The 26,987-nt window shown below is 42.2% G+C and overlaps 9 protein-coding genes across 9 annotated transcripts; 1 reads left to right on the top strand and 8 right to left on the bottom strand.

The window, feature by feature from the left end:
• Window positions 1-5,840: 5,840 nt before the first annotated feature.
• On the top strand, window positions 5,841-6,134 carry BJ212DRAFT_1487103 (uncharacterized protein; the record flags this gene model as incomplete). The annotated part of the gene is made up of 2 exons (XM_041341235.1): window positions 5,841-5,921; window positions 6,042-6,134. The coding sequence occupies 2 exons, from the start codon at window positions 5,841-5,843 to the stop codon at window positions 6,132-6,134; spliced, it is 174 nt and encodes a 57-aa protein (XP_041186503.1).
• Window positions 6,135-8,594: 2,460 nt separating this feature from the next.
• Window positions 8,595-9,523, bottom strand: BJ212DRAFT_1304639 (uncharacterized protein; the record flags this gene model as incomplete). Its single annotated transcript, XM_041333649.1, has 6 exons — window positions 8,595-8,724; window positions 8,795-8,934; window positions 8,981-9,065; window positions 9,109-9,197; window positions 9,306-9,421; window positions 9,487-9,523. The coding sequence occupies 6 exons, from the start codon at window positions 9,521-9,523 to the stop codon at window positions 8,595-8,597; spliced, it is 597 nt and encodes a 198-aa protein (XP_041186502.1).
• A 5,087-nt stretch (window positions 9,524-14,610) lies between these two features.
• BJ212DRAFT_1449927 (uncharacterized protein) lies at window positions 14,611-16,025 on the bottom strand (the record flags this gene model as incomplete). Its single annotated transcript, XM_041338776.1, has 4 exons — window positions 14,611-14,683; window positions 14,760-14,836; window positions 14,885-15,531; window positions 15,995-16,025. The coding sequence occupies 4 exons, from the start codon at window positions 16,023-16,025 to the stop codon at window positions 14,611-14,613; spliced, it is 828 nt and encodes a 275-aa protein (XP_041186501.1).
• Window positions 16,026-18,586: 2,561 nt separating this feature from the next.
• Window positions 18,587-18,977, bottom strand: BJ212DRAFT_1285254 (uncharacterized protein; the record flags this gene model as incomplete). Its single annotated transcript, XM_041331877.1, has 2 exons — window positions 18,587-18,812; window positions 18,862-18,977. Coding segments are annotated over 2 exons (342 nt in total), but the record flags the coding sequence as incomplete, so codon positions are not given.
• A 446-nt stretch (window positions 18,978-19,423) lies between these two features.
• Window positions 19,424-20,187, bottom strand: BJ212DRAFT_1245414 (uncharacterized protein; the record flags this gene model as incomplete). Its single annotated transcript, XM_041329650.1, has 4 exons — window positions 19,424-19,640; window positions 19,690-19,835; window positions 19,904-20,057; window positions 20,114-20,187. Coding segments are annotated over 4 exons (591 nt in total), but the record flags the coding sequence as incomplete, so codon positions are not given.
• Window positions 20,188-20,294: 107 nt separating this feature from the next.
• On the bottom strand, window positions 20,295-20,591 carry BJ212DRAFT_1285260 (uncharacterized protein; the record flags this gene model as incomplete). Its single annotated transcript, XM_041331878.1, has 1 exon — window positions 20,295-20,591. The coding sequence occupies one exon, from the start codon at window positions 20,589-20,591 to the stop codon at window positions 20,295-20,297; it is 297 nt and encodes a 98-aa protein (XP_041186498.1).
• A 92-nt stretch (window positions 20,592-20,683) lies between these two features.
• Window positions 20,684-20,890, bottom strand: BJ212DRAFT_1241279 (uncharacterized protein; the record flags this gene model as incomplete). The annotated part of the gene is made up of 1 exon (XM_041329592.1): window positions 20,684-20,890. A coding segment is annotated over one exon (207 nt), but the record flags the coding sequence as incomplete, so codon positions are not given.
• A 919-nt stretch (window positions 20,891-21,809) lies between these two features.
• Window positions 21,810-22,922, bottom strand: BJ212DRAFT_1304636 (uncharacterized protein; the record flags this gene model as incomplete). Its single annotated transcript, XM_041333648.1, has 4 exons — window positions 21,810-22,058; window positions 22,108-22,217; window positions 22,598-22,728; window positions 22,783-22,922. The coding sequence occupies 4 exons, from the start codon at window positions 22,920-22,922 to the stop codon at window positions 21,810-21,812; spliced, it is 630 nt and encodes a 209-aa protein (XP_041186496.1).
• Window positions 22,923-24,902: 1,980 nt separating this feature from the next.
• On the bottom strand, window positions 24,903-26,947 carry BJ212DRAFT_1304635 (uncharacterized protein; the record flags this gene model as incomplete). The annotated part of the gene is made up of 11 exons (XM_041333647.1): window positions 24,903-24,974; window positions 25,043-25,108; window positions 25,177-25,245; window positions 25,310-25,387; window positions 25,520-25,581; window positions 25,618-25,631; window positions 25,951-25,976; window positions 26,168-26,218; window positions 26,573-26,593; window positions 26,668-26,721; window positions 26,831-26,947. 11 exons carry the CDS (start codon window positions 26,945-26,947, stop codon window positions 24,903-24,905), a joined length of 630 nt encoding a protein of 209 aa, XP_041186495.1.
• Between the last annotated feature and the right edge of the window lie 40 nt (window positions 26,948-26,987).

Below are 26,987 nucleotides of genomic sequence, written 5' to 3'. Positions count from 1 at the left end.
TGTCAAGCATGTAGGAGTGCGAAGCATGGGAATAAGGTGTGTGCTATGCGCAGACATATATGAAACTGGTAGATGGCATGAGGACATGGACTGAGACTGCTGAGAGGGGACTGATGATGATAATAGACTGTTGCTGAGGACTAGGGCAATGACTGATGCATACTGACTGAAGATGATAGATTCTGACTCTAGATGATGACTACTGACATGATAGTGGTAGCTATACAAAAACTTCCTAGGCCACAGGTAAGCTGTGCCTAGGCGTGCTCCCAGGGCTCAGAAGCGAATAGGGAGCACTGTATGTATGTAAAATGATGTAAAGTAAGGGTCCATGATAAAATAAAGTATCATACAATACCAGACATGAGAATAAATGGAAAGGGATGCACCAGGGGACTGGTTGGACATTGGATGGATGCTCTAGGATGCTGTGTGACAAAGGGTGACTGAGCATGGGAAGAGCGCGCTAAGCGTGTGTGTGGGAATGCGTTGCGTAGTGTGGGAAAGCATCACACCTCTGGTGTGTTTTGTGGGACAGTCGTAGACAGTGAGTGATGTGCTGTACCAGTTGTCATGAGTTGGAATATGGGCGATCTATGCCTGGAGGAATCTCATTCTCTACAATGCATGGACATTTCATTCATGGGTAGATGTAGTATTATCATCAGCACTAGAATGTCAGGTCAGTAACAAGCATTAGTGGAGGCATTGGAGGAGTTGTAACTTGGAAGTGGTCACATGAGTTGAAGGTGGCATTTTAAGAGCACTTGCTGCTTATCAAATAAGTCTTCTCATTCATGGTAGGAGGGAATTCATTTGATGTTGGGGATAGATGCTTTGACAGCAACAGTAAATCCCTGCTGTCTCTTGAGTCTAGTGATATCATAACCATTGCATTGGGTTCAAGTTAGTGGGTGAGAGTGGCAAGCAAGTGAATCGGCGAAGTTCAGACACTGAACTGGATGTCGCATTCAGTTGAATCAGTTCAGCAATTTTGCTGAACATCAGACTGAACATGCTTGAATGCATTCATGTGTTGAGTGGGTTTTGAAGGTGGTAGGAGTGGTATTGGAGGATAAAGTGGTGGGTGGTGCTGGTGGTGGAGCTGATGTGGCCCCATGAAGTGATGGGAGGCAAAATTGAAAGCAGTGTTGTGGGAAGGAAGGTGGGATGCATGCATACATGATAGCTGAACATTATTAGCTTTCTCCTCAAGTCTATGATCCCGCCACCAGGTGTGAGTAATGATAAATAGCTCACACCCCAACTTGCAAGACTGATCTCCGGTGCTAAGCTCTGGGATGCAACAGCAAGAGTCATGTCCATCATGGTCTTCTGCACTGCTTTTCATGACCCATGCTTTCCTTGTTTCTTGGTTGAGTGTGAGCATCTATCATCATCTTCATTGTACTCATTGTCAGCCTCAAGTGGCAGCACTTGAGAAAGGTCCTCTGGCTCCTTGACTAGCAAATACACACTTGAAGCCCTGCTCAATGACCGACTACACATGAGTGGCATGCACAGCGCTGTGTGGGATGATGGGCAATGAGAGGGTGGGCATGATAATAGCAGGTGTCCAAGTGTCAACAAGGCAGTGCTGAGGGCATACTTGTGCTCTTTTTCCCTCAATCAGCCACATCATAGGTGGATAGCATTGGAAGGTGGAAGCTAACCTCATGAGCAGGATGGCAGATGAGTGATAGATGTTTGAGCACAAGGACATGTGACTCGAGATGGTGTGAGACTGAAGTGACAGGGGCATCAGTTAGTAGGGAAATAAAACTGGATAGACACACCCAAACCCACTATACTAATCCTAGGTAAAGACAATTGAAGATATAAGTGATGTGAGGCAGAATGAAGGCGAAGATAATGAAGTGAACAATAGTGCAAATTGTTGCAGTGCAAGTGTGTTAGTCCTGGGACAGGGATGCTGGTGAGATCAGTGAGGCATTGCAGATGATGTATGGGATATCCAGAGGGTCAGGAGAGGGCTACAAGGCTTGAGGGAGGCACTATAGGAGAATTATGGAGGAAGGAAGGTGTGCTATAATTAGAACATCCATGAGGCTGGGTCTCTTAGACCATATAATCCCAACATAAAAATAGGGTCTGACAGACCTTTAATAGTACTGAGAACTGCTGCCTAAGGTGGCCACAGAGGGCCAAGAGGAGCAGTGGGAGCTTTGAGACTGATAACAGAGCTCACAGGAGGGAGACTACAGAGAGGCATGAGAGAGGTACTACTATCCTCGGAGGTCTCATGCTCACACAAGAGGGTAGGTCTCAGAGACTAGTTACGCTCTACAAGGAAACTGGATCTCTTAGACCATGGGAATGGGGCAAAAGTACTGCCAAGGGTGATGTGACTAAGCAAACTAACAACCTCTGTGCTGGTTCACTACTAGCTAGAATTCCTTAGGTGGCACAGCAGCTGCGCCTCAATGATTTCCATCTACTTATAAGTATGAATCAGCTGTCAGGTCTGTCAACATGATATCTGATGTTTGATTTGTAATTAGTCTCACACTACATTAATGTGGAGGGAAATCCTTTAGCCTAGGAGACTAATTATACAAGTTGCAGATGTTGTCAGTGGAGCAGCTATGTGATCAGTGAAATCATCACCACCTTGGCACAAAATATATGTGCCCCAACTGCACACACAGCCAGAGATTCACATTTTACAATGATTTGTCAATGAAATTGGTGACTAGATGCTGTTGCACCAGCTAGCAATGACCTTGCTTTAGTTGGTTATTGTTGATCCTTGTCTTTTTATTGGATCCGTTTTATGCCTACACTTTGCTTTCTTGCAACTGAGGTAAAGAAACTATCAGGATTCAGATTACTCAGAGATTTTGATTATGAATTACTTACCCATTATCCCTCTGAAGACCTTCAGAAAGAGGATGAAAGACTCTCTGGTTCTGATTTGGCCACAGCAACAATAAATAGTAATGGTATTAAAGATATAGGGTAACTGTGGGTACAGAGTCAGACATAGGAATAGATGGCATTAGCCGACCAGGGGACCTACCTTGCTTTCTAGATCACACTCAATACCCTTGTCCAACTCACCAAACTTTGGCATGACACTTGCACTCCCTTTACCAGACTGACACAAAACAGTCAGAGCATGTTAGTGTGAGTTATCAAGACACAAAGAAGGTGCATAGCTATCTTCGACATTGATAGAGTTTTCTGGCTTGATATCAACCATTGGCATGTGGTGATTTAGGGTTAGGGTTAGGCTCCAGCAACCTTCTCAAGTAGATGACCAACTTGTCTAGATCTCATCCAAGAAATCTAGATTCAGATGTTCCACCTCCCTATGCTGCAGCCATAGCGGCCACCACCCTGACTACTCATATCAACCCTGCTATCCATAGGGCAGCTACCAACCTGCCTCCAGCTATGAGTCTACCACATCATCTCATACCAATCAACCTCCTATAGTGAGCTGTGTTTTACTTCTAGACTTTAGCAACCTTTGCTCACTTTTGCACCTTTCTGCATTTAATCTAGAACATGGAGGCTTCTAACCCCTGCTGTGTGTACTATGCTGTCAGAATTGGGCATGTATCAGGTGGTTTCAATTCTTGGTGAGCTCTTATTTATTTACCATTCTACTCACTCACTCCAAGTGTGCACAAACAGGGACAAGGTAGACAGACATGTAGCAGGTTTTCCTGGTGCAGAATATGACTCCTATTCAACAAAGGAAGAAGCAGTTGTGGATTGGCAGCAGCTCAGAGCTGACTTCAAGGCATTCTGAATTGCAAGGCATGGTGCATGGCTCATTGCCTGGGCCCATACTAGTAGTAGAAACAGACTTGGCACTTGGCATTCATTCTTCGAACCTTGCTTAAATTACTAGCTCAATGCTCAGTGCTTAGCAGCCTAGTCATTTTGTCAGCTGCAATCTTGACCAAGACTGATGTGCACTGAGGGTGAACACAGGCAGACCATTAATTATTGCTTCTGCACACAAAGATTGTGACACTGCGGAAGTTAGCACACTCTTTAACAAAGAGTGGGTTGTGCCGACACAGTGCCTACCTTCCCAAGTTTTTGCACCATAAGATCCTTGAATTGGGGGATGATTCAATTGCACTTCTCCTTTTCATAATCCTGGAGGTGCTTAAACTTCTTTACAGACATGATTTCAAGCTTATGCTTAGTCTTGGGTCATGGAGGCTCAAAGGGTCAGGTGAGGATTGTGAGGCACACATCACACACACAAAGGGGCATTTGTTGGTGGGATATATCTTTGTCAATGAGAATGCCCTTGATCAGTGTCGTGCATGTCAGCAAGACAGCTACCAACTTTGCTGTTAACCTTGATGAGGTCAAAGGGAACATCATAATGTTCAAGGTCTGCAACTGTTAGAACAGCATCAACCATGATCTGAGTGAACTGCTGCAGCTCCTTCGACACACTAGGCCAAATTTAAAGCATATTCAAGGAAAGAAAGAAAGGACTGGTGCACATTTTGCTGCCTAGACAGGTGATTGCAGTCCTGGGAAGATTTTCTTTGTTCTCGGGTGAGAAGTCAACATAATCTGAGATGCTGTTGAGCTTCTTGCAGGCAACAGCACAGGCCCAGTCAAAGCTATCTGCTATGAGAGGCCCAAAATCAACCTAGACTAATTTCAAGACCCAACAATATGTATGGCCTCTTTGCTGGAGCAACTTATGAATAGTATGATAAGGAGGCCAACAAAATATAAGATGACAATGATCAGAAAATGGACTCATGGTGTTGGGCACAGGTGTGTGCTTTCTAGTTTGTTATATCGTTTCATTGTGTTCACTTGTTAAGGTTGTACTCAAGGGATAACTGGATCCAAAGGGCTTCGGCCTCAGCTTGTGTGCTGTGCCCCTTACCTGAGTATTGCCCCTTATTTCAGGAAGGCAAGACTAACATGTCTGGAAGGTCGGACAAGTAGCATAGTGGATCCAGATGACTTCCGGATGAGTCCAGACTAGAAACTAACAGTAATGGACTGTTAGAGACAGAGGCAGATACAGATAGACTATAGGAATCAATCCTAAGTCTTGGAGGGTGACAAGAGTAGAGATACTCAAGTCCAGAGGACAGGAATGAATAGAACTAAGATGATATTTGAACTGAGGTACTACAGAGAGTTACAGGAGGTTATATACTATAGGTATCTAATGGAATGATCAATCAGCAGAGTCCAAGGCTATGTACAAAGCATATGAATGGTCTATTGGTAAGTAGAAATGGATTACAAATAATGAAATGGAGATGAAGCATAGGTAATGGATCAGGGAGCAGGATGGATATACAGATAACTGAAATACCAGAGTTAGGGGATTACCAAAAGGAGACAAGCACTGGTTGTGGATTCAGATGAATTGTGGACCAGACTGGACAAGTGGGCAGATTGGATGATGAGATGTTGGAGGAAGATAAGATGTGGATAGGATCAGAGATAAGATGTGGATTGGATCTGAGATCTGGATATGCAGATATGACATCACTCCACTTTGTTTTTATATCCAGGGAGGTGAGAGAAAATGCAGGACTTCCAAAGCAGAAAGTTGAGTGTCTGAAATTCAGCAAAAACAGCGCTAACCTGAAGCACAGTTTGTCCATCATCACAAACCAGTAGGGGGAGAGCTTACCAGAAGTGAGTAATTCTACTAGGTGAAAGATGAATGTTCCTGACATCCTCAATACATATTGCATGGTAGATTGTTGTGATGTTGGCTAGCTATGGCTCTGCCAGTCCATTGATGCTAAGGGGTACCACACCTCACTCAATAGTGTCATTCTCAAGCTGAGTTCTCTGACATCAGATGCATTCTCATGCTCTTTGACTTGCTTGTCAATGGTTGGATTGCAGCTGCACATCCAGAAGAACATGCTGGTCACATGGTTGCTGCAAAAGTGAACTCATAAAGCAGGTTGCCAGTCCCACAAGCAATGATATATGGCTCAAGGCAACAGGATTACACATGCATCAAACCTCTGTGATACCCTCTGTGCTGTCACTGATACCCCTTCTAGAATGGTGAAAATGCCAAAGCCATCCTTTCTAACACTGTTGAATATGTTGGTCAGAGTGTCAAGATCTTGCTTGCAGCAGCCAATCTTGGATAGGATGTGGAAGTGAAGAAAGGCATATTGGGTAAATGTATACCCCTTTTGTCCTCAAATTTCCCCCCATTGACTTACATCACATGGACACAGTGCTCAAGAACATCCCAAACACTGTTGTAACAGGCAAGGACTACAAGGAAAACCAAGGCCAAACCTCTATAGTGGGAGGCTGTGGCTCTATCTATTGAGGACCAACTACAACAAGCTGCAGGACTACTGACTATGAGCCAGGGCTCCTACTACTGTGCCAGAACCCCTGGCACTCCCTATGACCTGTGCCAGACCATCCTGGCACCCCATGCCAGATCTCCCCACTACACTGTTTGGATATGGAAGGAGGCTGTCAATATCAAAGAATTAGCTATGGGTGCTTGCATACTCTGACTAAATACAGATATATGTATGATTAATCCTCAGTCTCAAATAAAAATGTTTGTATTATGTAAGTAAAGAGAAATGGTAGATTGGCACTGGGTTGTGTCCAACATTAACGAGTGTCAAGTTATAATCTACAATCTCAATATCCAACATACTCCTCTCCAATGCTATGTGGGTGATCCCTCTTTCCATTCACCTCTGGCTGGCTCTTTCCCATCTCAAAACACCTGAGCAGGCCAAAGTTATTTCTACTAGAGATTTGCATGTCCGATGAAGGCTGGAAGTTTGAAACCTTTAGTTCATTGGCTGTCTAAACAACCTCAACTCAATAATCTGTGAACAGGAAAATCTGAAGTGATCCATCTGTGAGTTGAACATGGCATTGAAATCTTCAAGAGATACTGGCTGTCCTCATTGAACATACGTAGGAAGGTCTGCTTGAATATTGATGTAGCATGTGAATCTGATAGTACAAAAGTGCTGTTTGTCAATTTTGGCAAGCACTTCATTTCAAGCAAGCCCACTTGATCCAAGCAACCAGAAAGAGATCAATAGTGTTCACATCATACTGATGACATTGTGTGGAGCTGGTGACAATGTTGTAAAAAATCTTTGAGCAGTAGTTAAAGATGTGATGAGGGATGTAACTGATGATGTGGACATGTCTCAAATCTTGGGTTGAATTTTTGCAACACCTATAGATTTTTTTTTCTTATCACCTGCCAAGCTCAATTCTCCTGCTATCCCTTCAATCTCCTTCACATCCTCAAGTCTGATCTTTGTTCTTGGGATAGCTTCAAATGCCTCAGCATCTGAATTGGAGTCAGGATCCTATTAGCGTTTGATTGATCCAACTATAGCAGTCTCTGTATCAGAGTCAGATTCTGAGTCTGAATAGACTGTGAAGAGTGAGGGTGGATTGGCAGGTTGCTATGAGGTAGAATTGAAGTCACGCTCACTTATCAAGGTGTAGCAGCCCCCTGCTTCTATACAGCTGTAGCACAGTCTCTCCCTTAATCCCATACATTTTATGTCTCCTAGAATGCAGGAGTCACACATTGGGATATTATGTGTTGGGCAGGGAGGTCAAGTAGTAACCATCTGAGCTTTGTTAGTAGGAATGTGTCAAGAAAATTGCTGTGCAGAGTTTGCAGACATGATTGGAGGTTTGAAAGAAGTTTTTTACCTTCCAAGCTAGCCAAGGAATGAAGTCTGGCACAGAACTTATCCACATCTAATCCTCCATTAAATCACAGACAAATACTTCATCCAAAAAATTGCCCACAAATTAAATAACATTTTGTCTCCACAAAGTGACCACTCCATTGATATTGGTGATCATGATAGGTCAGCTGACAGGACCCACTGGCCTTTAGTGCAGACAATGTCTGTGACAGGTGGACTCATCTGGTTATATGTTGCCCTCAAAGGGGACTAGAGGATATGTACTGCTAACCTTTAGTACCATGACCTTATGTTTTGTCATTTAGTTGCAATTTATAACCAGTTTGTATTGATCCACATGTCATGATTGCAAAAATTCTTGAATTTAATGTACAGCCATGGATAAAACAGATTGAGGGTATGGACTGTGCTCCTTTTGACTGCTATTTTCCAGCAGCCTGCATAATACTGGTGACAATTCCCATGCTACTGGTGACACTCCACATGGCCCTAGACAGCATTCATATGGCCATCAAATCCTTGAGACACTATGACTCTTCAATACAAAATACTTCTCGCTTGCTTGTAATCTATTTAGCTACAAAACTAACTCTGCATGGTTGACCAGCATGGCTTGTACATAAAGATGAGTGCAGTTGACATAATCTGAGATGCTGCCAAGCTTCTTGCAGGCAACAGCACAGGCCTGGTCAAAGCTATCTGCTATATGGATAGGATGAATGTCATGGTCTAGTAGATCTTTGCTCTGCTTAAAAAGTGCACCTGCCAGTACTTCAAATGGATTTTGATAAGAGGAAAGAGATGGTCACAAGTGAGGATTGCATCAACAACACCGGTGGTCCTATCTCAGCTTTCAATTTCATGCTTGACCTCCATTTACTCCAAATAGTTGCATTGTTATTCAAGAGCCTTGTTCATGATATGATTGCATGCAATAGACTTTCTTGCAGAGCTTGAGGTTATCAGATTGGAGATATCTGACTTTGGTGTGGAGTTCAGAGATGGTGTGGTAGTGTTTGCAGAGCTCCTGGGGATGAATTAATGTCAGGTGTGGTGAGTGATAACACAAGAGGTGGACATGAATGCAAATGAGACACCTGGCACCAACTTCCTCAAGCTCTGTGTTCCATTGCTGGAAACAATCCCACTGGCTGGTCACAACAGGAAGGACCAATATATTGGTGGATGATGTGAATGGTATTGGTGTTGAGCATGTGGTGCTTGGGCCTGCTATGTCCTGCAGTATCAATTGTATTGACTGCCAGAATCAAATGTAGACACACCTTGGTCCATAAGCTGAGCTTGAGCTCCAGCCCCAAAATCCTACTCTCTCCACTCTCCCTGCCCTCCTCTCTTGGCCTGCTTCTGCTGTTGGTGTTCAGAGCAAGTAGATCTGTCTCAAGTTTCTCACATAGGACTTGTTACTTGGCAAGTTCTGTGTGTGTCAGCAAGGTCATCCTGTGTGCTTTTGAGAAAAGCTTCAAGTGATCTGTGAAGGATCTGTGAAACAAAAAGTTTAAATGAAGCATAATGTAGAGGCCAAAATTAACAGTAAATACTCCCTAAATTGAGTCAACTCTTCCCATTTATTCTTGTCACAAGGAGCACCTTGGGACTCTTGACATGCTGTACAGTTGCCTTGTCCACATTTGGATTTGGCAGATACATGTGGTCCTTGTCTTTGTCTTTGTCAGGACTTGACCAATCATCATCCAGGTTGAGACCTGCAAATTCAACATACTATCATGGGGTTGACATGATGAGAATGACACATGAGGGAAAGGTGTACCTTCAGAACCTCCAGTTCTCACTTCACAGCTCATCATAGTCTGTGTATGTTATTAATTCTGTTGTCGGAGCATCTACTTCTGTGGGAGCAGCATTTGCTTTGTGAGCATGTGGAATATCTATTGTTCCTGTCAATCAATCATGTATTGCTGGGCTCAAAACAAAAGCCACTTTCTCTAAAATCCACTCCTCTGATCATGCTGTGGCGCTTCATGCAATATCAATGGTGCCTTCAAGTCTTGTGCACTTGGACTCAAGCTCTGAGAGACAAAATGTTAGAGATCCAATAGTGTTTAAATATATGCACATCAGTTGAATTAAGAGCACATAGACAAGCAAAAATACTCAGAAAGAGCGGGCAGAGGGAGAAGCAGAATGAAAGATGAGAAACAGACATACAACTCGCTGCTTTTGCTGCCAGTGTGCAATGTCTTGATCTCTCCACAGAGTGCTTCCTGTGGAAGAAGTTGATGTCAATTGAATTTCAAAGGGGCAAAACAGATAAAGAAGTTGTGGTAACAGGAAGGAAAATAGCAGGGTAAATTGTACACATAGCAATGAAGGGAGGTGGTCATATGCCAACCCAATAGAATAGAGTATACAGTGGCTCAAAAAAGTGTCTGAATGTTTATGCATTTTCAAGTAATTGGATAATAGCAAGCCAGCACACAAGTGTGACATAAAGGCATAGGGATATGTCTGAAAGCCCTATATCATGGCTAGACTCTGAAACATATATTGTGGGAATTGTACCATATATAGGCAAGATATGGTAATTCTAATTACATGACTCATTCGGACACTTTTTTGACTTTATATTCAAATCACAAAATCAAACCATTCACACATAATATTCTTAATGGAAGTGGTGCCATAATAATAATTTGGTCTTATTTTGATAATTTTTGAATATATAAACCCACATAACATCATAAACTTTGACATAATCATCATGAAACCCATCTCCTCTGCTTAAGAGGATAATATCCTTATTCTCTGCTCCCCTGGTTTATCTACTAAGCAAATTGCTTCTACAACTGGTCTTGACAAGTCTACCATGACTGCAGTCACTAAGCAGAACATGCTAGAGAAGGAAAATCATGAAATGGAATGTCCTCCTAAGCATACTCTACAGAATAAAAGGGTTATTGTTCATTAGATTCTATCTAGCAAGGCTTTAAATGCTGTCCAAGCCTCCAAGTTCATAAATTTCATCATCCTCATTCCTATCCCCAGTTAAACAGTCAGAAATACCCATAAGGCAGCCAATCTTATGGCTGTAACAAAGAAAAAAATACCTCTTTCCTCAGCAGCTTATAGGGGCCTTTGCATTAAAGCATTAACATTGGACTGTGGAAGGCTGGAAGAAGGTAATTTGGTCAGATGACACAAAAATCAATAGAATAGGATCAGATGACCAGGAATATGTGTGGAAAAGGGCAGGGGAACCATCAGGAGAAAGAGAAGCCAAGAGTACAGTAAAGTTTGGAGGATGAAGTATGATGGTAGGAGTTGCATGGGGTGGAATGGTGTGGGGATTCTTTGTGAGGTGCAAGGAGGGATAAATGGAGAGCAGTAAATCTCCATTCTAGAGGAGTGTCTATTCAAAAGTATGCAAGAGTCATGAATTAATAAAGAAGATATCATCCCCTAACAAGATAATGACCCCAAGCATACCTCAAAGTTGGCCACAAAATGTGAAGACCATGATATCAATATTCTATCTTGGCCAGCACATTCTCCAGGCCTCAATCCCATTGAATATCTCTTGGAATTACTCAAAAGACTACTTGCTGCCTATCAAGATCATCCAAAGGGGCTATTTAAACTATGGGAGAGAGTTGCAGTAGAGTGAGAAAAAATTACTGAGGAGGGGTGTCAGAAAGTGATAAAGTATGGCTAGGAGGGTAGTAGCAGTGATGAAGGCCAAGGAAGGTAAAGATATTATATGTGAATGGTTTGATTTTGTGATTTGAATATAAAGTCAAAAAAGTGTCCGAATGAGTCATGTAATTAGAATTACCATATCTTGCCTATATATGGTCTTATTCCCACGTTATATATCTCAGATTCTAGCCATGATGCAGGGCTTTCAGACATATCCCTATGCCTTTATGTCACACTTGTGTGCTGGCTTGCTATTATTCAATTACTCGAAAATGCATAAACATTCAGATACTTTTTTGAGCCACTGTATGACAGCTGTGTGGTAACTGGGGGTGCATGCATGCAAAATGATGTGTAATAAATAGTATAGAAAAACAGTAAATTGATGAACAAGGGATTGAGGCTGACAAAACTTACATGTCACTGCTTGATGGTCGTGACCCTGTTGTTTGTGTGTTCCAAGTCAGCCATGATCATGTCAGCTTCAGCAAGATGGGAAATAATCTTGTGGTCTGAGTAGAAGTGTCAGTGTGCAAGACAAAAGGTACAACAATGAAGCAAACAGAAGGGAGTGGAGGAAGGAATGCAGCATAGCTCACCCTGACACTGGCTGTGATTAAAAAGGTTTGCCTGATTTGCAAGTCCCATTCCCTGAACTTCCATCAGCACTGTGCAATTGCAAAACACCAACCTAAACCAACAACATACCACATAGCACTCTACATAATTAGGCATATGTTCATTGTACACAGCATTGATCTTGGACTCCTGCATAACAAGCTTGTGCATACACACATCCAGCTGTTCAATGTGGTGTTTGAACACTTCAAAAGTGCTAGACAACTGTTGAAACCCAGTGTTCTCACCATGCAATTGAGTAACTTCAGCCTCCAGTGTGTGAGCCTCTGTGGCTTTGAGTGTTTGGTCCAGTGCACATGTGAATGTGTGGAGAAGTGAAGTATATGTGTGAGATGCACAACAGCAGCTTCAAGCAGGGGATATGGATCTGGTACTTTGGCAAGGACCTTGTATATGTTGAGGAACACATTCTCAGAAATGTTTGACCACTTCGTAAGGCTGTTGATTTCTGTCTAGAGTTAGCATCTGATAGCAGGTCACTGAGAAGAGGATATGCAGACCTTTGAGCAGGCCTTTGAACAAATTCAGCTTCTCATCATCTGGGATCTTCTTGAACTCTGCAGAATGTTCAGGTCAGCAAGCTGCTTGTGACCCAGTACAGACTCCTTCTGGTCGTCAACAATCTTGATATCTTGGGTGCCCAGTGTCTTTTGCAGCTCCTGTAACTAGATGTACTATATGCTTGTTTATGTTAGCTTGTGTCACACATATAGTTGGCTTCACACACCCTTCATTTGATAATGTCATCATGACAATTGGTAGGTGCTTTCAATGCACTCTGTGCAACCCATTCAGGATCTACTCCCCAATTCTTGAAGAACTTGTCTCAGTAGGATTCAAAAACAGGAAAAACAAGCATTTTGTGAATGGCTCTCCAAGTGCTATCCAATGCAGCCTCCACCCAAGCATGCTGTACACTGATGGCTTTGTCAGTGAAATGAAGATAACCTCCCACAGCAGGATTGTCAAGGCTTGCATAAATATTTCCAAACTTTCCTGGTCCAAAGAAAGCAAGGGCACCTTGAAAAAAGAATACAAGTGAGACAATTTAATTGAAGACTTGAGGGTGCATGGTGCTGACTCATCATATATGAATCATGGGACCAACTCCATCCCTCGCATTCGATCAGCTGGTTATGTAGATAGTTTATATCAATGTTGTGTGAATCTGTCAGCTCCTTCATCACAAGCTGTACCAGTGTTGTATCATCTTTGCATATCAATGCACCCAGCCTAGTAGTATCCTCTGTCCATCAATAGCTGGTGATAAGTGCAGTTGTTGTCCCAGCCTGGACAAATTCTAAAGGAAGGATAAATGACAGTGTGCAAAGGCCTGTCAGTGCACATCTGCCCTCCAACTATATTTGGAGGATTTCCATACCTTTCAGGTGGGATTTTCCAAAAATGTATAGGGAATCTTCCAGCAATGTTTCTGGTTTTGCATGATACTAGTGGTGGGAAGTTGTGGCATGAGCAGAGACTTGGTGCACAGAGACCTCCAGAGAGTTTGCCAGGCACATTCAAATAGACAGTGTGAGTGAGAATAGTATGTACAGCATCAGAGCTATATCAATCAAAATAGATGAATGAAAGAAGCCCAGTAGAACACCAGTACAGTACTGAAAAGAAATTTTCATGATAGACTGGTTACAACCCTAAGACTGACTACAATCAGACTGGAACATTGATGTTAGTTGGCAAGGTAGTGCTGCTCATCATCCTACATGATTTTGAAGGGGCCAGTCAGAAGCTAGACAATAGAATATACAGGCCAATAACTTATGGAGACTATGAGGGGAGCTTCCTTTTCCCCTCTTGCATTCACAGAAATGTGTGCAAAGATATACTGCAGTGTGTTTGCAAGCTGGAAAGCATCAACATTGCCAAGGCGGAACTGAACATGGGCATCAATGACAAGCTTTGTAAGACACAGAATCTCACAGCACAAGTGGAAGGTGTTTCCAAAGCGAGACTTTTTGCACTCCTTCATAGTAAGCATCTTCACTGGTTTCAAGTTCATGTTATTGTCGAGATGCAAGTAGTTCAAGTTCTGAAAATGAAAATTAGCTTTGATGTACCCCAATGGTCTCTATGAAAGCTTACCTTTCTGTGAATGAGAAGGTTAAGCATGTCATACCCTTGTCTGCACATTTGCAAACTGACTTCCACCCAGTCAAGCTTTGTTGTTTAGAAGAATTTTGTTACCTTCAACTGCTGGAAGAGATTCTTTTGAGTCATCATATTCTCAGGTTGACTCTTGAGCTCATTGAGGACAAGGCACTTGAGCAACTTCTGGTATGATATGTGTTATGAACTAGGATAGTTGCAACAATAGCAGCTCAATAAGAGCAACAGCTAGAGTCGGTTCAAGACCTTGCAAATGCAAGGGTCATAAGACAAGGCAAGGAGAGTGTCCTTGACTTGAATATTGATGTTCAGACAACTTAAGATTGGAGGTCTTAAGTGAAGGAAGTTCCAGGTAAAACCTAGTAAGATTAAGTGCAGAACTACAGTGTACCAGGTGGACTATATATAGTGAACTACAGGTACTTTAGGGTAGACATGGGATTGAAGATGAGTCAGAGATAACAAGAGTAGATCACCTAGTGATGGTGATAGCGATCATGGTGTAATACAATGTGAACCAGAGATAAGACAAGTCAGAGATAAGTCTAGCAGCGGTGATATGCGGCACATGACATAATACAAGGTAAGGGTAAGAGAAAATGAATAGGGGCATATGTTGACTGTAACAATACATGAACTTTGACTGGCTGATTGGGAGGACAGTGCTCCAAATACCAGTTCTTCACTAAAGGTATGTCCTGTGCATAACACATGTGACCAGAGCACTAATTATAAGGCTCAGGCACCCACCATAAAGCAATACCATCAGCAGTGAGGTTGTTTTCAAGAGGCTTGTCTTCAAGGAATGGCTGTACATCATCAGGCAACTCAAAGTCATTGTCGGTGCCATTCAGACCAAAAATCAAGTCTTCATGAGAGACAAGCAGTGCATTCTTAGGAGTAGTGCCATGCAGGGAGATAGGATTAATGAGTGGGTCGAAATAGAAGGCAGGTAGGCTGGGATCATCAGTGTGAATATACACATTCTTGGGTGCATGATATGGAGAGAGGTGAACAGAGTGTGGGAGGGAGTTATAGAGATGAGGGAAGGTGACCTTGTACTTGGTATAGATTTGTTGATGAATGATGACTTTATTGACATCATTGAACTTGTTCCAATCTTTGTCAAAAGCATCCATGTCATGATACAATGGCTCAAACTTCGGCCCTCCAGGAATTACCAAATTAAAAACTTTTACAATAAAAAAAGATTTCTTATCAAAAAGATAGCTTGTGTTGCTATCAGGTTGGTCTGACAATAGGGTTCTCCCAAGACAATATAAATTTGCCATAACAGGTAGTGTAAGCTGCCAATAACAATATGAGGGACCATTGACTGCAGGTATGTCCACCAGCAGCTGTGGGTCATAAAACCAATCAATAATGGCAGAATCTTTCTCTGAATTGAGCTTCAGCTGAATGGCTTCAAGAGGCTCAACATCCAGTATGTTATCACCATAATCCAAAGGTGGCTCTTCATCATCAAAAGGTGGGATGGAGACCCAGGCAATATTCCATTTTAGGGCAGTCACTACTACTACTAATAGTACAAGTTATTAGACATCTGTAAAGGGCCAACATCAATAAAAGCTTGTTGCAGATGAAGGATGAGGAGACCAGGACATACTAGTAATACTGAGGATAGCCTGCTTCTCAATGGTTGAGTGGCTTGAGCCTGGAGAGCTTTGATTTGAAGAAATATGTCACTGTCCACAGTGTGGATGACAAAGTAATTGCCAGGTGTTTCAGGATCACTGGCAAGAGCAGCTCCCTGAATGATTGACTGGACAGAAATGATCTCAGAGGATAATTGAGGTTTGGCCCACACACACCACAGTCTGAGCTCGCTGTCTCACCTTCAACAACTACTAGGCATACTAATACCATAGGGATGAATAAGGGCAGGAGGGGGATCAGTGACACCAATCAAGCAGCTGAACATATACATGAAGTGAGTGAAAAACAGCTTGTCTGCAGTATTCACCAAGACACAGTCATACCTCAGTGATCTGTAGAACTTCAGGTTACACCAAAGTAACTCTCAGTGCAGGCACCAGTCAACTATTGATTCATAATGAATCTGCAAAAACCAAAACTCTGTTACCTGATAAAAATGTATCAGTATTATCAATTGGGTTGAAGCAAATTAGCATACCATGTCCTCCACATGCAGGTGAATGTGCCTTCTATCTGGTAATGGAATATCATTTTGTGGTAGAAAAATGTTCAGGAAGCTGTTAAGCTTCATCCGAAAGTCGGTGAAGGCCCTATCAGCTCCATGCAAGTGCATGATATTGGAAAGGTGTGATTGCCTTGCCTCAAACCTAAATGTGCATGGACAGTAGTAGATTTGGGGTTTCCAGCATCATCCAGTGCTTCATTGGTCTTGGGGTCACAAGAGTCTCTTTGATTGTACTTGTCAAGTTTGTCAAGTTCAGTGCACATGGACGTCAAGGTCAGAAGCCATTCATCATAGTGCAGGATCTGCAACAATAGAGCTATTATTAGGCTGAATCTGCATGACAATATAGTTAGAAGTGACTCACCTGAGAAGCAATGTTCTTGAAATTCGTGCATTGAAGGTAGATTTTTCAAAAAGAGTCATGCATTTTTTCATTGGGCTTGGTACTGTAGTTGTGGGTCACACCTTTAGCTGAAATATCATTGAATACATGCAAGATTAAATGCTTCTTTGGAAAGTTCCAATTTTTTAATGTTTCAGGCTGCAATTCAGCAATATATTCCTAGCAAAATGTTAGACAATCATCATCTGAACAAATAGTGACTTGCATCCATAATTTCTGAGAACTTTTGCAGTACCAACCTTCCAGCTGCAATTGTATCTTCCATGTGGACTTTGAACAAGGCATAGATGTCAAACTCAATGTAATAGTGAAGGCAGCGAAGAAGTAAGTATCCCAGTTTACAGTGGAATGAAGAAAGAATATCCTGTGCTGCAAAGATAATCATCTAAATTTTTTTAGTACCTAAAATCATTTATGATGTATAGACAAACCTTCAACAGATCCCCAAGAGCAGTACCATCAGTGAAATCCACTGCAATGACAGAGGAAAAATGCATCACATTAGGCCATTGTGGAAGTGCATCAAAACTAAAACAGCAAGTCAGCACTAGTATTAATATATTATAGTCACAATACATATTTGTTGAGTTTGACAGTGGCTTCCTGCCCAAGATCCTCAATCCAAAACTTTACTTCCTTCCACAGATGGTTGCCCCATAATCCTTCCTTGGTGTATGCAGGCAGTCAAAAGAAAGAGCACGATGAATGTCAGTGTGAAGAATTCTCGAGAAGACATTCTTAAATCAGCAAGTTTGTCAGTATTAATAGACATTACAGCAAAAAGGGCATACCTGAACATTTTGGAGTAAGAAAGCCTTCAAGTGATCCTCCTTTTCCTTCTCAGAAGACATTGATCTCACAGTATGGAGTATGTCTTCAGATTGGCAGCTTGTGTGTACAAAGATCAGACTGCTGATCTTGTGGAACAAAACAAACTGGACATAGGAATTTCCCCTTAAGTTCACATATCAATGCCATGACACATCTACAATTTTTATGAGCCTCACAGTAGAGTAGTTGTTAAGAACCATGCTCAAGGAAGAGAGAGACTGACTCAGAGGGGCTTGGCCTCAGCTCATATGCTGTGCCCCTTACCTGAGTATGTGCCCTTCATTTTAGATGAAGTCTGAAGGACTTCTAGAGACTGGCCACTCTGGTGGAGTGTGGGAGGACTTCCAGAGGAGCATGGGAGAGTTCCAGAGGAGTACAGGAAATACTCAGAGGAGTTCCCACTGCACAGGAAGTGGAGAGACCCCAAGGTAATATCTCTATGGGAAACAGGATGGAAGGATAGGAGGTCCAGAGAACAGGAAGACAGGAGGACAGGATATCCAGAGGTCCAGAAGGAATAGGGGCTATATCAGACAAAGTCCAATGTAGAAACAAACAGAGGTAGACTACCCTAAGGTAGAGTTAGAGAGACAGGAATTGGACCTAAGTCTGGAAAGAGGGTTTTGCTCACTACTAGGTCTTGAGGTTTTATGGGTTGATACACTGCCACAGTATCAGAGTTAGCCCCTAGGCAGAGCATTGCAGCTCTTGCCCAGCTGCAACCTCTTGCATGTCTGTTGATGGGGAGAGTTATCATTTGAAGTTCCTTTTTAGATCTAGTACCCTGGTGATGGACTGATTTGTTGGAGTGTATTTTCTCCCAAAAGACAACTGATCTATCACCCAGGGCTTGATGAAGCTTTTCCAGGCAGTTGTTTGCTTGACCCTTTTGAAGCTTGAGTTCTTCTTGACCTAATGCCAAGATGACATTATCCATGATGTGACCAGAGGCTGCCCATGATGGCATCCAAATCTTGGTGACTTCTGCAGGTGAATCAATATTACTGTCAAAGTCCAAAATGTCCTCTTCCTCTAGATCTTCCATATTGGATGTGTCAGCATCCTCCAGCACAGTTCAGGGTTGTCCAGTGGTGCTCCTTCATCTCCCTTCAATTCCATACCATTAGTCATGACCTCTGTAGCCTCATGGAACTTAATAATCCATGTCATGAGATTTTGCCTTCTTTCTTCTATCATGGTCCTCTGAGAAGCAGTTGAATCCTGGGGCAGCTGCCTTATAGACAATCTCAAGGCATCTCTAGTAACACAATTTAAGTCAATCCAATCCCAAAGTTAAAATACCTTACTGAGAATTTTCTATATTTATACCCTCGATCAACCATGCAACAGACCCAGTCCTACCATTAGCAGATAGTTCATTTTCAGTCAATCTGAGACATATTTTAGCCATAGAGGGTGCTTTAAATTATTTTCCATCAGGGCAAAATCAATGTCCACAACACAAGACCTACCTTTGTCCATTTTAAGCTGATAGATGTCAAGAAGCTCTCCATGGTCCTGAGCTGCTTTTTCAGCTGCCTTTTTCCACTCCTGAACATCATCCAAGTTGAGTGATCTGGTTAATTCCTCATATGGACCCTGAGTGTCACTAACACCCTGTAGGGCTTGACAATACTTTTGCCAAGTTTATGTCAGGTGAAGTAACAGAAACCAGAATAAATTAGATTTGCCAATGCCAACCAGCTTCTTCCAATTGGAATCCTGCATATGGTCATCCAAAACTTCCTTTTGGTGAGCCAAAGACATGGATCTTGCAGTAGGGGAAATCTTGTTGAAAGGAGCCCAGAGCATCTCCAATATTTCCCCATCAATATGCCCAGCTCTGGTCATAAAATTCAGGCTGAACCTAGGAAAGCATTGAAGCTTATGTGTGCTCAAATGAAACTTGCCAACTGCAGGTAATATTTTGGTCCCCTTGGGAAGGGACAGATGATAGCTTTGGTCTACCCATTCAGCAAAGTGAATACTCCACTGACATGCAACATCATAGATGATGAGCATACTGCCAATATGTTCGGGTGTATATTTAACTGCATTGCAAATGGAATAGTCCATGTTCATGTGCCTGACTACAGGGTCAGTTCATTGTCTGAAACAACAAAACAATCACAGACCACTCTCCCTTTTGGAAGTCCACCACTGTGTGAGGAACAAAGCATCCATGCCTAGCACATGCTGTTGCCCCAACCCCTGTAGCTCTAAGGTTGCTTCTTTGGATATTTGTTGCATTCACTGCCCAATGATTGCTGCAAGTGGATTTCTTCAAAAATATTATAAGTCAGGAGTAATCAATCATTCAAAATCATCACTTGCCTCTTTCTCTTCTACAGAATCATGGATGTGAGCTTGATAAGGTCCCTCTGTTACCATGTATCCCTTTCCATCTGCTAGGGAAACATTGTCTTCCAGAATTTTCATTTTCATATGCATATGTTGTGCTGTGAAATTTCCATCAACCACATATCTGCATATAACTAACCACCTACCACAGACCAATAATGAGTGATATACTACTGCAATAATTATGAGTCAGCTTACTTTTCATAGTCATATCTCCAAGATGTTGGCAAGTTGATTCCAGGTTGTGGACATGCTGGGCAATAAAGGGCTAAATCCCCTGGACCAGGGGATTGTTCCATTGACCAAATCCTGCCATATATGTGACACTTGCATAAGCTCACAGTATCAGTCCTTTTTGTCCTATCAGCAGGGCACACAATCATATAAAATTACTCACTGGTATTTTATCAGGGAATGCATTGTTTGTGAACCAACAGAGCTTTTGATAGAAACTCATGGCTGAAGTCTTGCACTCCAAAGCATCTATGAGGAAGTTATCCAGGACATTGAATGTGAAAGCAGATCGAGGGTGAGTGATACTGGTAGGAAATAACCTTGCTTTCATGAGATGGAGATGCCATGCCTTCTCAGCTCCAGGACACTGGCACCATGATACACTGTGTGAGTAAACACCAGTAGAGTGTACAATGACCAGGTTAGATACTCCTAACTGCATGTCATTAATTGTATCCCCCTCCTCCTGTGCAAACACATCTTCCATGGACCCAATATCTTCCCAGGGAGATGGGTCTGGCTGATGTGAGAGATTGGGGCAAGGTTCCCCCCATGGCCAAGATACATTATATACCCTTGAGCCTGCAGGGTAGTAGTCTTGTAGAACCTGCCATTCCAGAGTTGAAGGTTGTGGAAGGGGTTATGTTGATGAGCTTTAAGAACACAAGAAGGACACCAGGCATGTGTTCCTGAGCGAGACAAACACTGGATCAACCCCTCTCCTTCTCCACAATCTTTGCATTTCCCATCATTGACCAGCTGCTCTAACTCCAATAACACTAAAAGATATTCAGTGCACCAAGGCAAATAATCTTGAAGGAAATCATTTTGGGCCTGCACATGATTTTTTGTAAAAACTTGAGACTCCAAAATTCAACAAACTCACTTTTGTTTTTCTTTTCATACCATCCAAGCTTCCCATCCAAAAATCACCATAAACCTCTCAGTTGTATTCCAGTGGTATATGATCTTCAATATGGTGATGCCTGATTTGTTTTGATGGTGAAGCTACTTCTATCTCACTATCAGAGTCCTCATAGACAAATGAAGCATTAGCTTCTTTCCACAAATCTTTTCCCCTCCAAGTTTTTGAAGGGATATATGCATATTTATAAGCCCCTCTTGTTCTCTTTGATGGGCAAGTTCCAGATGAAGATGGCTGGACTCTGACCCCGTTTCTATTCCTTGGTGTGATTTGTGAGCTCATGAAATTGAGAGTCTGTCAAAAGGGACAAAACAACAAGAACATTGGCATTATCCGGGTAGTCCACCACCACTACTGCCCACACACCACAAAACAGTCCTGTTCCTATCCTAACCATATTTGTAATTTATTGGCTCTCCAACCTGCAGGTTTGGGTTTCCTCCCTACCAACTGTAAAAAGTTCCTCTGCAAAGGAAAACTTGGCCTTGGCACTTTAACTCTATCATGCACAGCATCCTTCATAAAATGGGCAACCACAATTCTTTCTCCATTAATCCAAGGACCCACAGAGTGCTCCAGTACCCTACCAGTGATGTAGACCATTGCACCAGGGGAATAGTCTAGCTCTGCATAGACATCAGCCAAAGAAAGAGTTGCATGATGGTTGCAACCTAAACTGACTAGAAGATCAAAAAGTGAAGGAGATCCACCAGGATCTCTGTGGCTGAAGGTTGTTCAGTTGGCAATGATTTCCAACCCTGAAAAGATAGAGGGCCAAGAATCTACCAGAGCCAAATTATTTTTTTGCTGCCGAACCTCCTTGACAACCTTGGAAAATGCAGAAGTGCCTGATTCAAAAAGTTCTGGTGCCACTGCTGCAGTAATGGAGTTCCATAGAAGTTCTGATGTTGTTAAAGCTTCTAGCCATTTTTGGACCTCCTTTGAGTTGTAAGACTCCAATGTTACAAGAGGATCTATCAATCGCTAATCACCAAGTGAGAACTTGGAAAATTCAGCACTGAAAATACAATACCTCTTGTCTTTGCATGAAATATGCAGGTGACACAGTAATCCTACCAGCCCCAAATTCACCCCCACCCTCTGGCACCACAAAGCCATCATCTCTCCAAATCTTTTTTTGATCTGAAATGGGCAGCAGGGTATCAAGAAGAGAATTTCATAAGCCTGAGGTGGCATTGTTAACATACTCCTAATTAATCAATCAGTCCCTGAGGGAAAATCCCATCCAGAAATATACCAGGCGAGCAGGTGACAAAATATTGGGCAGGTAGACCATCAAAATTCTGCCATGCCTGTCTACAATAGTAGCTGGAGTTGAAATTTTGCTGAGCACTGCCTCAGAGAAGTACTTCTTTAGCCTTTCTGGCTCAGAGGTTGCTGACCCATCCTGATTTGGTGGTGACAACTTGACCCTGTCAGCATATCAATCCACATCCCAATCAACATTGACTATACTTCTGCTTAAGAATTCATGACAGTTAGAAATATTTGGGGACACTCACTGGGATTGACCATTGCATGGGCAATAGTTAGTGTGGCCCGATCAATTTCATATTCCGAAATTGATGTATTGGTAAATGTAGTGTCATCTGGCATTGCCAAGCAAATCTGGAGGTGCACCAATATTCTCATTCTAAAAGATTAATCAATTAGAATTCAGCTAAAATTGATGATCTACCATAGATACCTAGCTTTATGCAACAGCTTAGTTACCACTTGCCCATCTTTCAGGACACCCATTTCAGATGAATTCCCAAGTATCTTGCTGATCCTGCTACTCAGAGCTTCCCTTACTTCAGATGCCTGGCTCTTCAGGTTCTCTTCCATGGTGGATGTAAAAAAGAAAATGAACCAAAGTTCTCATGGACTTCAAACTTAGTTGTGATGTAATTAATGAGTCTATAAATAAACATGATTAGGCTAATTATTGCTAATTAAGGCATATTTAGTAACTGACACCCAAACTCTTGGTGATGCTAATGAAGTTTACAGTACTGTGCTGTCATTCAGACCTTTCATCACCTGTTATTCAAAAACATGAGCCCGTGCCAGTACCACCGCCATCGAAACACAGGATGTTTGCATTCACATTGCTGGCTGTTTGGTGATGGCAACTGATAGGGTGCATCATGGTCATTGTGGTGTTTGTTCTATCACCACTTATACACTCATTTTCCCCCATCTCGATGATGCTGCTAACATATACACTTTCATCACTGTCGGTCACCATCAGTAGTGGTGCCTTTATTTACCAGGACTATCTATACCCTACAGTATCATTACTTGGCCCAGTGTCATTCTGGGACCATGCTTCACTTACTGCATTATCAATAACAGGGTACCTACAACTCAGAAAGGGAATATGTTAAGGAACTCTGATATGTAGAAAGGGGATATGTTAGGGGACTCAATCCTAATAGATGGGTTATAAACTGAGCACAATAGAAGGAGCAGATGATATGTAGAAAGGGAATATGTTAGTATGACATATGACTATGAATTTTGTTTGAAAAAAAAGAAGTGGTTGTATGATAGCTATGATAGTAGTACAATGTTTACATTCAGGGGTATTTCCAGATTCCCTGGTAAATGATAAATCCACAAATCACATACTGCCTTTGTTAAGAACCATGCTCAAGGGAGAGAGAGACTGACTCAGAGGGGCTTGGCCTCAGCTTGTATGCTGTGCCCCTTACTCAAGTATGTGCCCTTCATTTCTGAGGAAGTCCAATGGTGGTCCAATGAAGTCTGGAGGACTTCCAGAGGCTGGCTACTCTATTGGAGTGCTAGAGGACTTCTGGAGGAGTGCAGGAAATGTCCAGAGGAGCACAGGAGAGTTCCCACTGCAAGGTAGTACTTCTACAGGAAACAGGATGGAAGGGTAGGAGGTCTGGAGGACAGGAGAACAGGAGGACAGGATGTCCAGAGGTCCAGAAGTATGGAAGACAGGAGGACTGAAGGTCCAGAGGACAGGATGTCCAAAGGACAGGACACCTGGAGGTGCACAGGACAGGATGTCCAGAGGTCCAGAAGGAATAGGGGCTACATCGGACTTCATCTGATGTAGAACCAAACAAAGGTAGACTACCCTTAGGTAGAGTCAGAGAGACAGGAAGTGGACCAAAGTCCAGAGAGAGGGTAAGTGCCAGAAAGGCAAGACTCCAGCCTAGGGAAGCAATCCCTAGACTTGGGACAGAGACATAGGGGACAAATCCAAAGGTCCAGAATTCCGGCCTAGGGAATCCATCCCTAGGCCTTACAGAAAAGGACGAGACTCAGATGGACTGAAGTCTGGAAGATGATTGGGCAGATCTAAGGTGATATTCAGACTAAGGAAACTACAGGAGTATCTACAGGGGTTATATACTGGAGAATATCTGAGGGGATCAGTAAGCAATAGAGTAAGGCTATGTATGAGCATGTGGAAACACATTAGTAAGTAAGATAGAACATAACTAAATGAACTCGGAGATGAAGACTCATACAAGGATCAATCAGCAAGATGGAAACAGAGATAACCAAGAACTGGAAAGGTGGAGATGCCTAAATGGGGATAGGCGCAGGATCTTGGATGGAGGGTGGGAATAGGTCCGGAGATCTGGAGATCTGGAAGGCAGGGCAGAAACAGGACTGAGATATGTGAGGTGGTGGATGTAGTCCAGAATCTGAGAGGAGGTAAAGTCCAGATGTCTTGCTGGACAGAATGTGCATAGGGTGGACAGGATAGGGGATCCAGGAATGAGTTGGATATGGGGTCCAGAAATAGGTCCAGAAAGCGTGGGAATATGATGGGATATGACAGCCTTCCTATACCATAATCTCATCCTCATCAATATTCATGACATCATCTTTATCAAGGCTGAAGACGTCCATATCTCCCTATGATAGTGTAGAAGGAGGAGTGTAGTGTCAATATATAGTGGCAAAACATAATATAATAAACTCACATTGTTTGAGCCATCTTGGTCAATAAGCATCACATCCTCCTTGTCAAGGCTGAACATGTCCATATCCTATCATAGTGTAGAAGGAGGAGTACAGTGTCAATATATAGCGGCAAAACATAATATAATAAACTCACATTGTTTGTGATGTCTTGGTCAATGAGGATTGCCTCTTTGTTATTGAGGCTGACATCATCCATCTCTCCCTATGTAGTGTGAAAGAAGGAATGAAGTGTAAATATAAATGAATACAAGATATACACTACTCACCGTTTTCATGATTTGGGATTCATGTTCATCAATAAGCATCTCATCTTTGTTCTGGAGGTTGAAAAAGTCCATGTCTTGCTATGGTGGTGTTGGTAGAGTGAATGAAGGCGAAAGTCAAGATTTAAGCTAATTAAAAGACTTAATCTTTGACAGTTAGAAGATCAAGTCCTTCTAACCATCAAAGATTAAGTCTTGACCATAAAACATTACCAAAATCCAATGTCTTGGGCTAGGCATGCTGCTGGAGTTTCCTTGAGAAACAAGTAATGATGCTGTAGGGTATAGATAGTCCTGGTAAATAAACTCACCGTTACTGACAACACTGCAACATATGGATAATAATGCAGTAAGTGAAGCATAGGGTATAGATAGTCCTGGTAAATAAAGGCACCGCTACTGATAGTGACTGACAGTGATGAAAGTGTATATGTTAGTAGCATCATTGAGATGGGTGAAAATGGGTGTCTAAGTGGCAACAGAACAAACACCACAATGACCACGATGCACCCTATCAGTCGCCATAGACAGATATAATCTAGACATTATTACCCTTTAAAGTGCACTCTCATGATCATGTGACAAATATTTTTGGCAAAAAATTAAGGATCACATGACATCAAAATACCCATAAAGGGCAATACATTTGTGCTATGGCTTCACATCTAATCTAAAGTGTACAAGGTTGGCAAAAATAAACAAAGACAAAAAACTAATGTAAGTGATGCAAGACAAGGATGAAGGGGCCCTCTCCATCCAAGCCTTGCACCCTATAGTACAAAATATAGGTAAAATGCACAGTAACTAATAATCTAATGTAGTGGAAGTCAGTATGATATTGAATATTAAACCGGCACTTACCAGTTTGAAAAATAACCAAGGAATAATGAAATCAACAAATGATATAGAAAGCTAGAGAAAGAAATGCAGTTAGTGTTAGAGTATGATTGAAAGAAGAAAAACCCACTCAACCAGACAGGCACAAAGCAAGAAACTGTTATAGAAAGCTAGAGAAAAAAATGTGGTTAGTGCTGGGGTATACTTGAAGAAGAAGAAAAAAGGGGGCCCAACAAGGCAGATGGAAAATCTGAAAGAGAGGTGAATAGGCGCAAAACCTGGACAAAAGTAAAGGTGCCAGTCCCTAGGGACATGGTTGGCCAGGAAGAACTAAAAAAGAAAAAGGGTTAGAGGTGCCAGTCCCTGGGGACATGGTTGGCCAAGAAGAACTAAAACAAAGTCAATCAAGAATCAAGAGAAAGGACTGACCTTAAGGTGCACTATCAAAAGCTTGATAGCACGCCAGCTGTCAAGATAAAAAAACCAAGTCAGTACTACAAATCATATGACTTAAAATTACTTACTGAGAGCGGCAAAAAGTTAATGTAATACTGCCTTTGAACACTTGCAGCTGCAGTCTGCAAGTGGCCAAAGGATAGGTACAAAAAGATAAGGAAGAAAGGTGTGATATATATGTATGAGTTATGGGATGAAGTGGAAACATGGTTGAAGTTGAGAAAGATGAACCATGGGAACAAGATTGTTGGTTGAAGTATTGTTTGTTGATTTGTTGATGTTTGTACCAAATGTTCCCATGCTCAATTCCACTGGTTGACGGACTTGGCCGGTGGAAGTCATGTGCATGTTTGGTTGGTTTTTTGACTTGTTTCTTTTGTCAAAGTCT

The sequence above is a fragment of the Suillus subaureus genome, assembly GCF_016647635.1.
Source record: "Suillus subaureus strain MN1 chromosome Unknown BJ212scaffold_69, whole genome shotgun sequence".
Taxonomy (NCBI): Eukaryota; Fungi; Basidiomycota; class Agaricomycetes; order Boletales; family Suillaceae; genus Suillus; species Suillus subaureus.
Note: the sequence above shows the minus strand (reverse complement) of the source record. Positions and strands in the feature narration are given on the sequence as shown.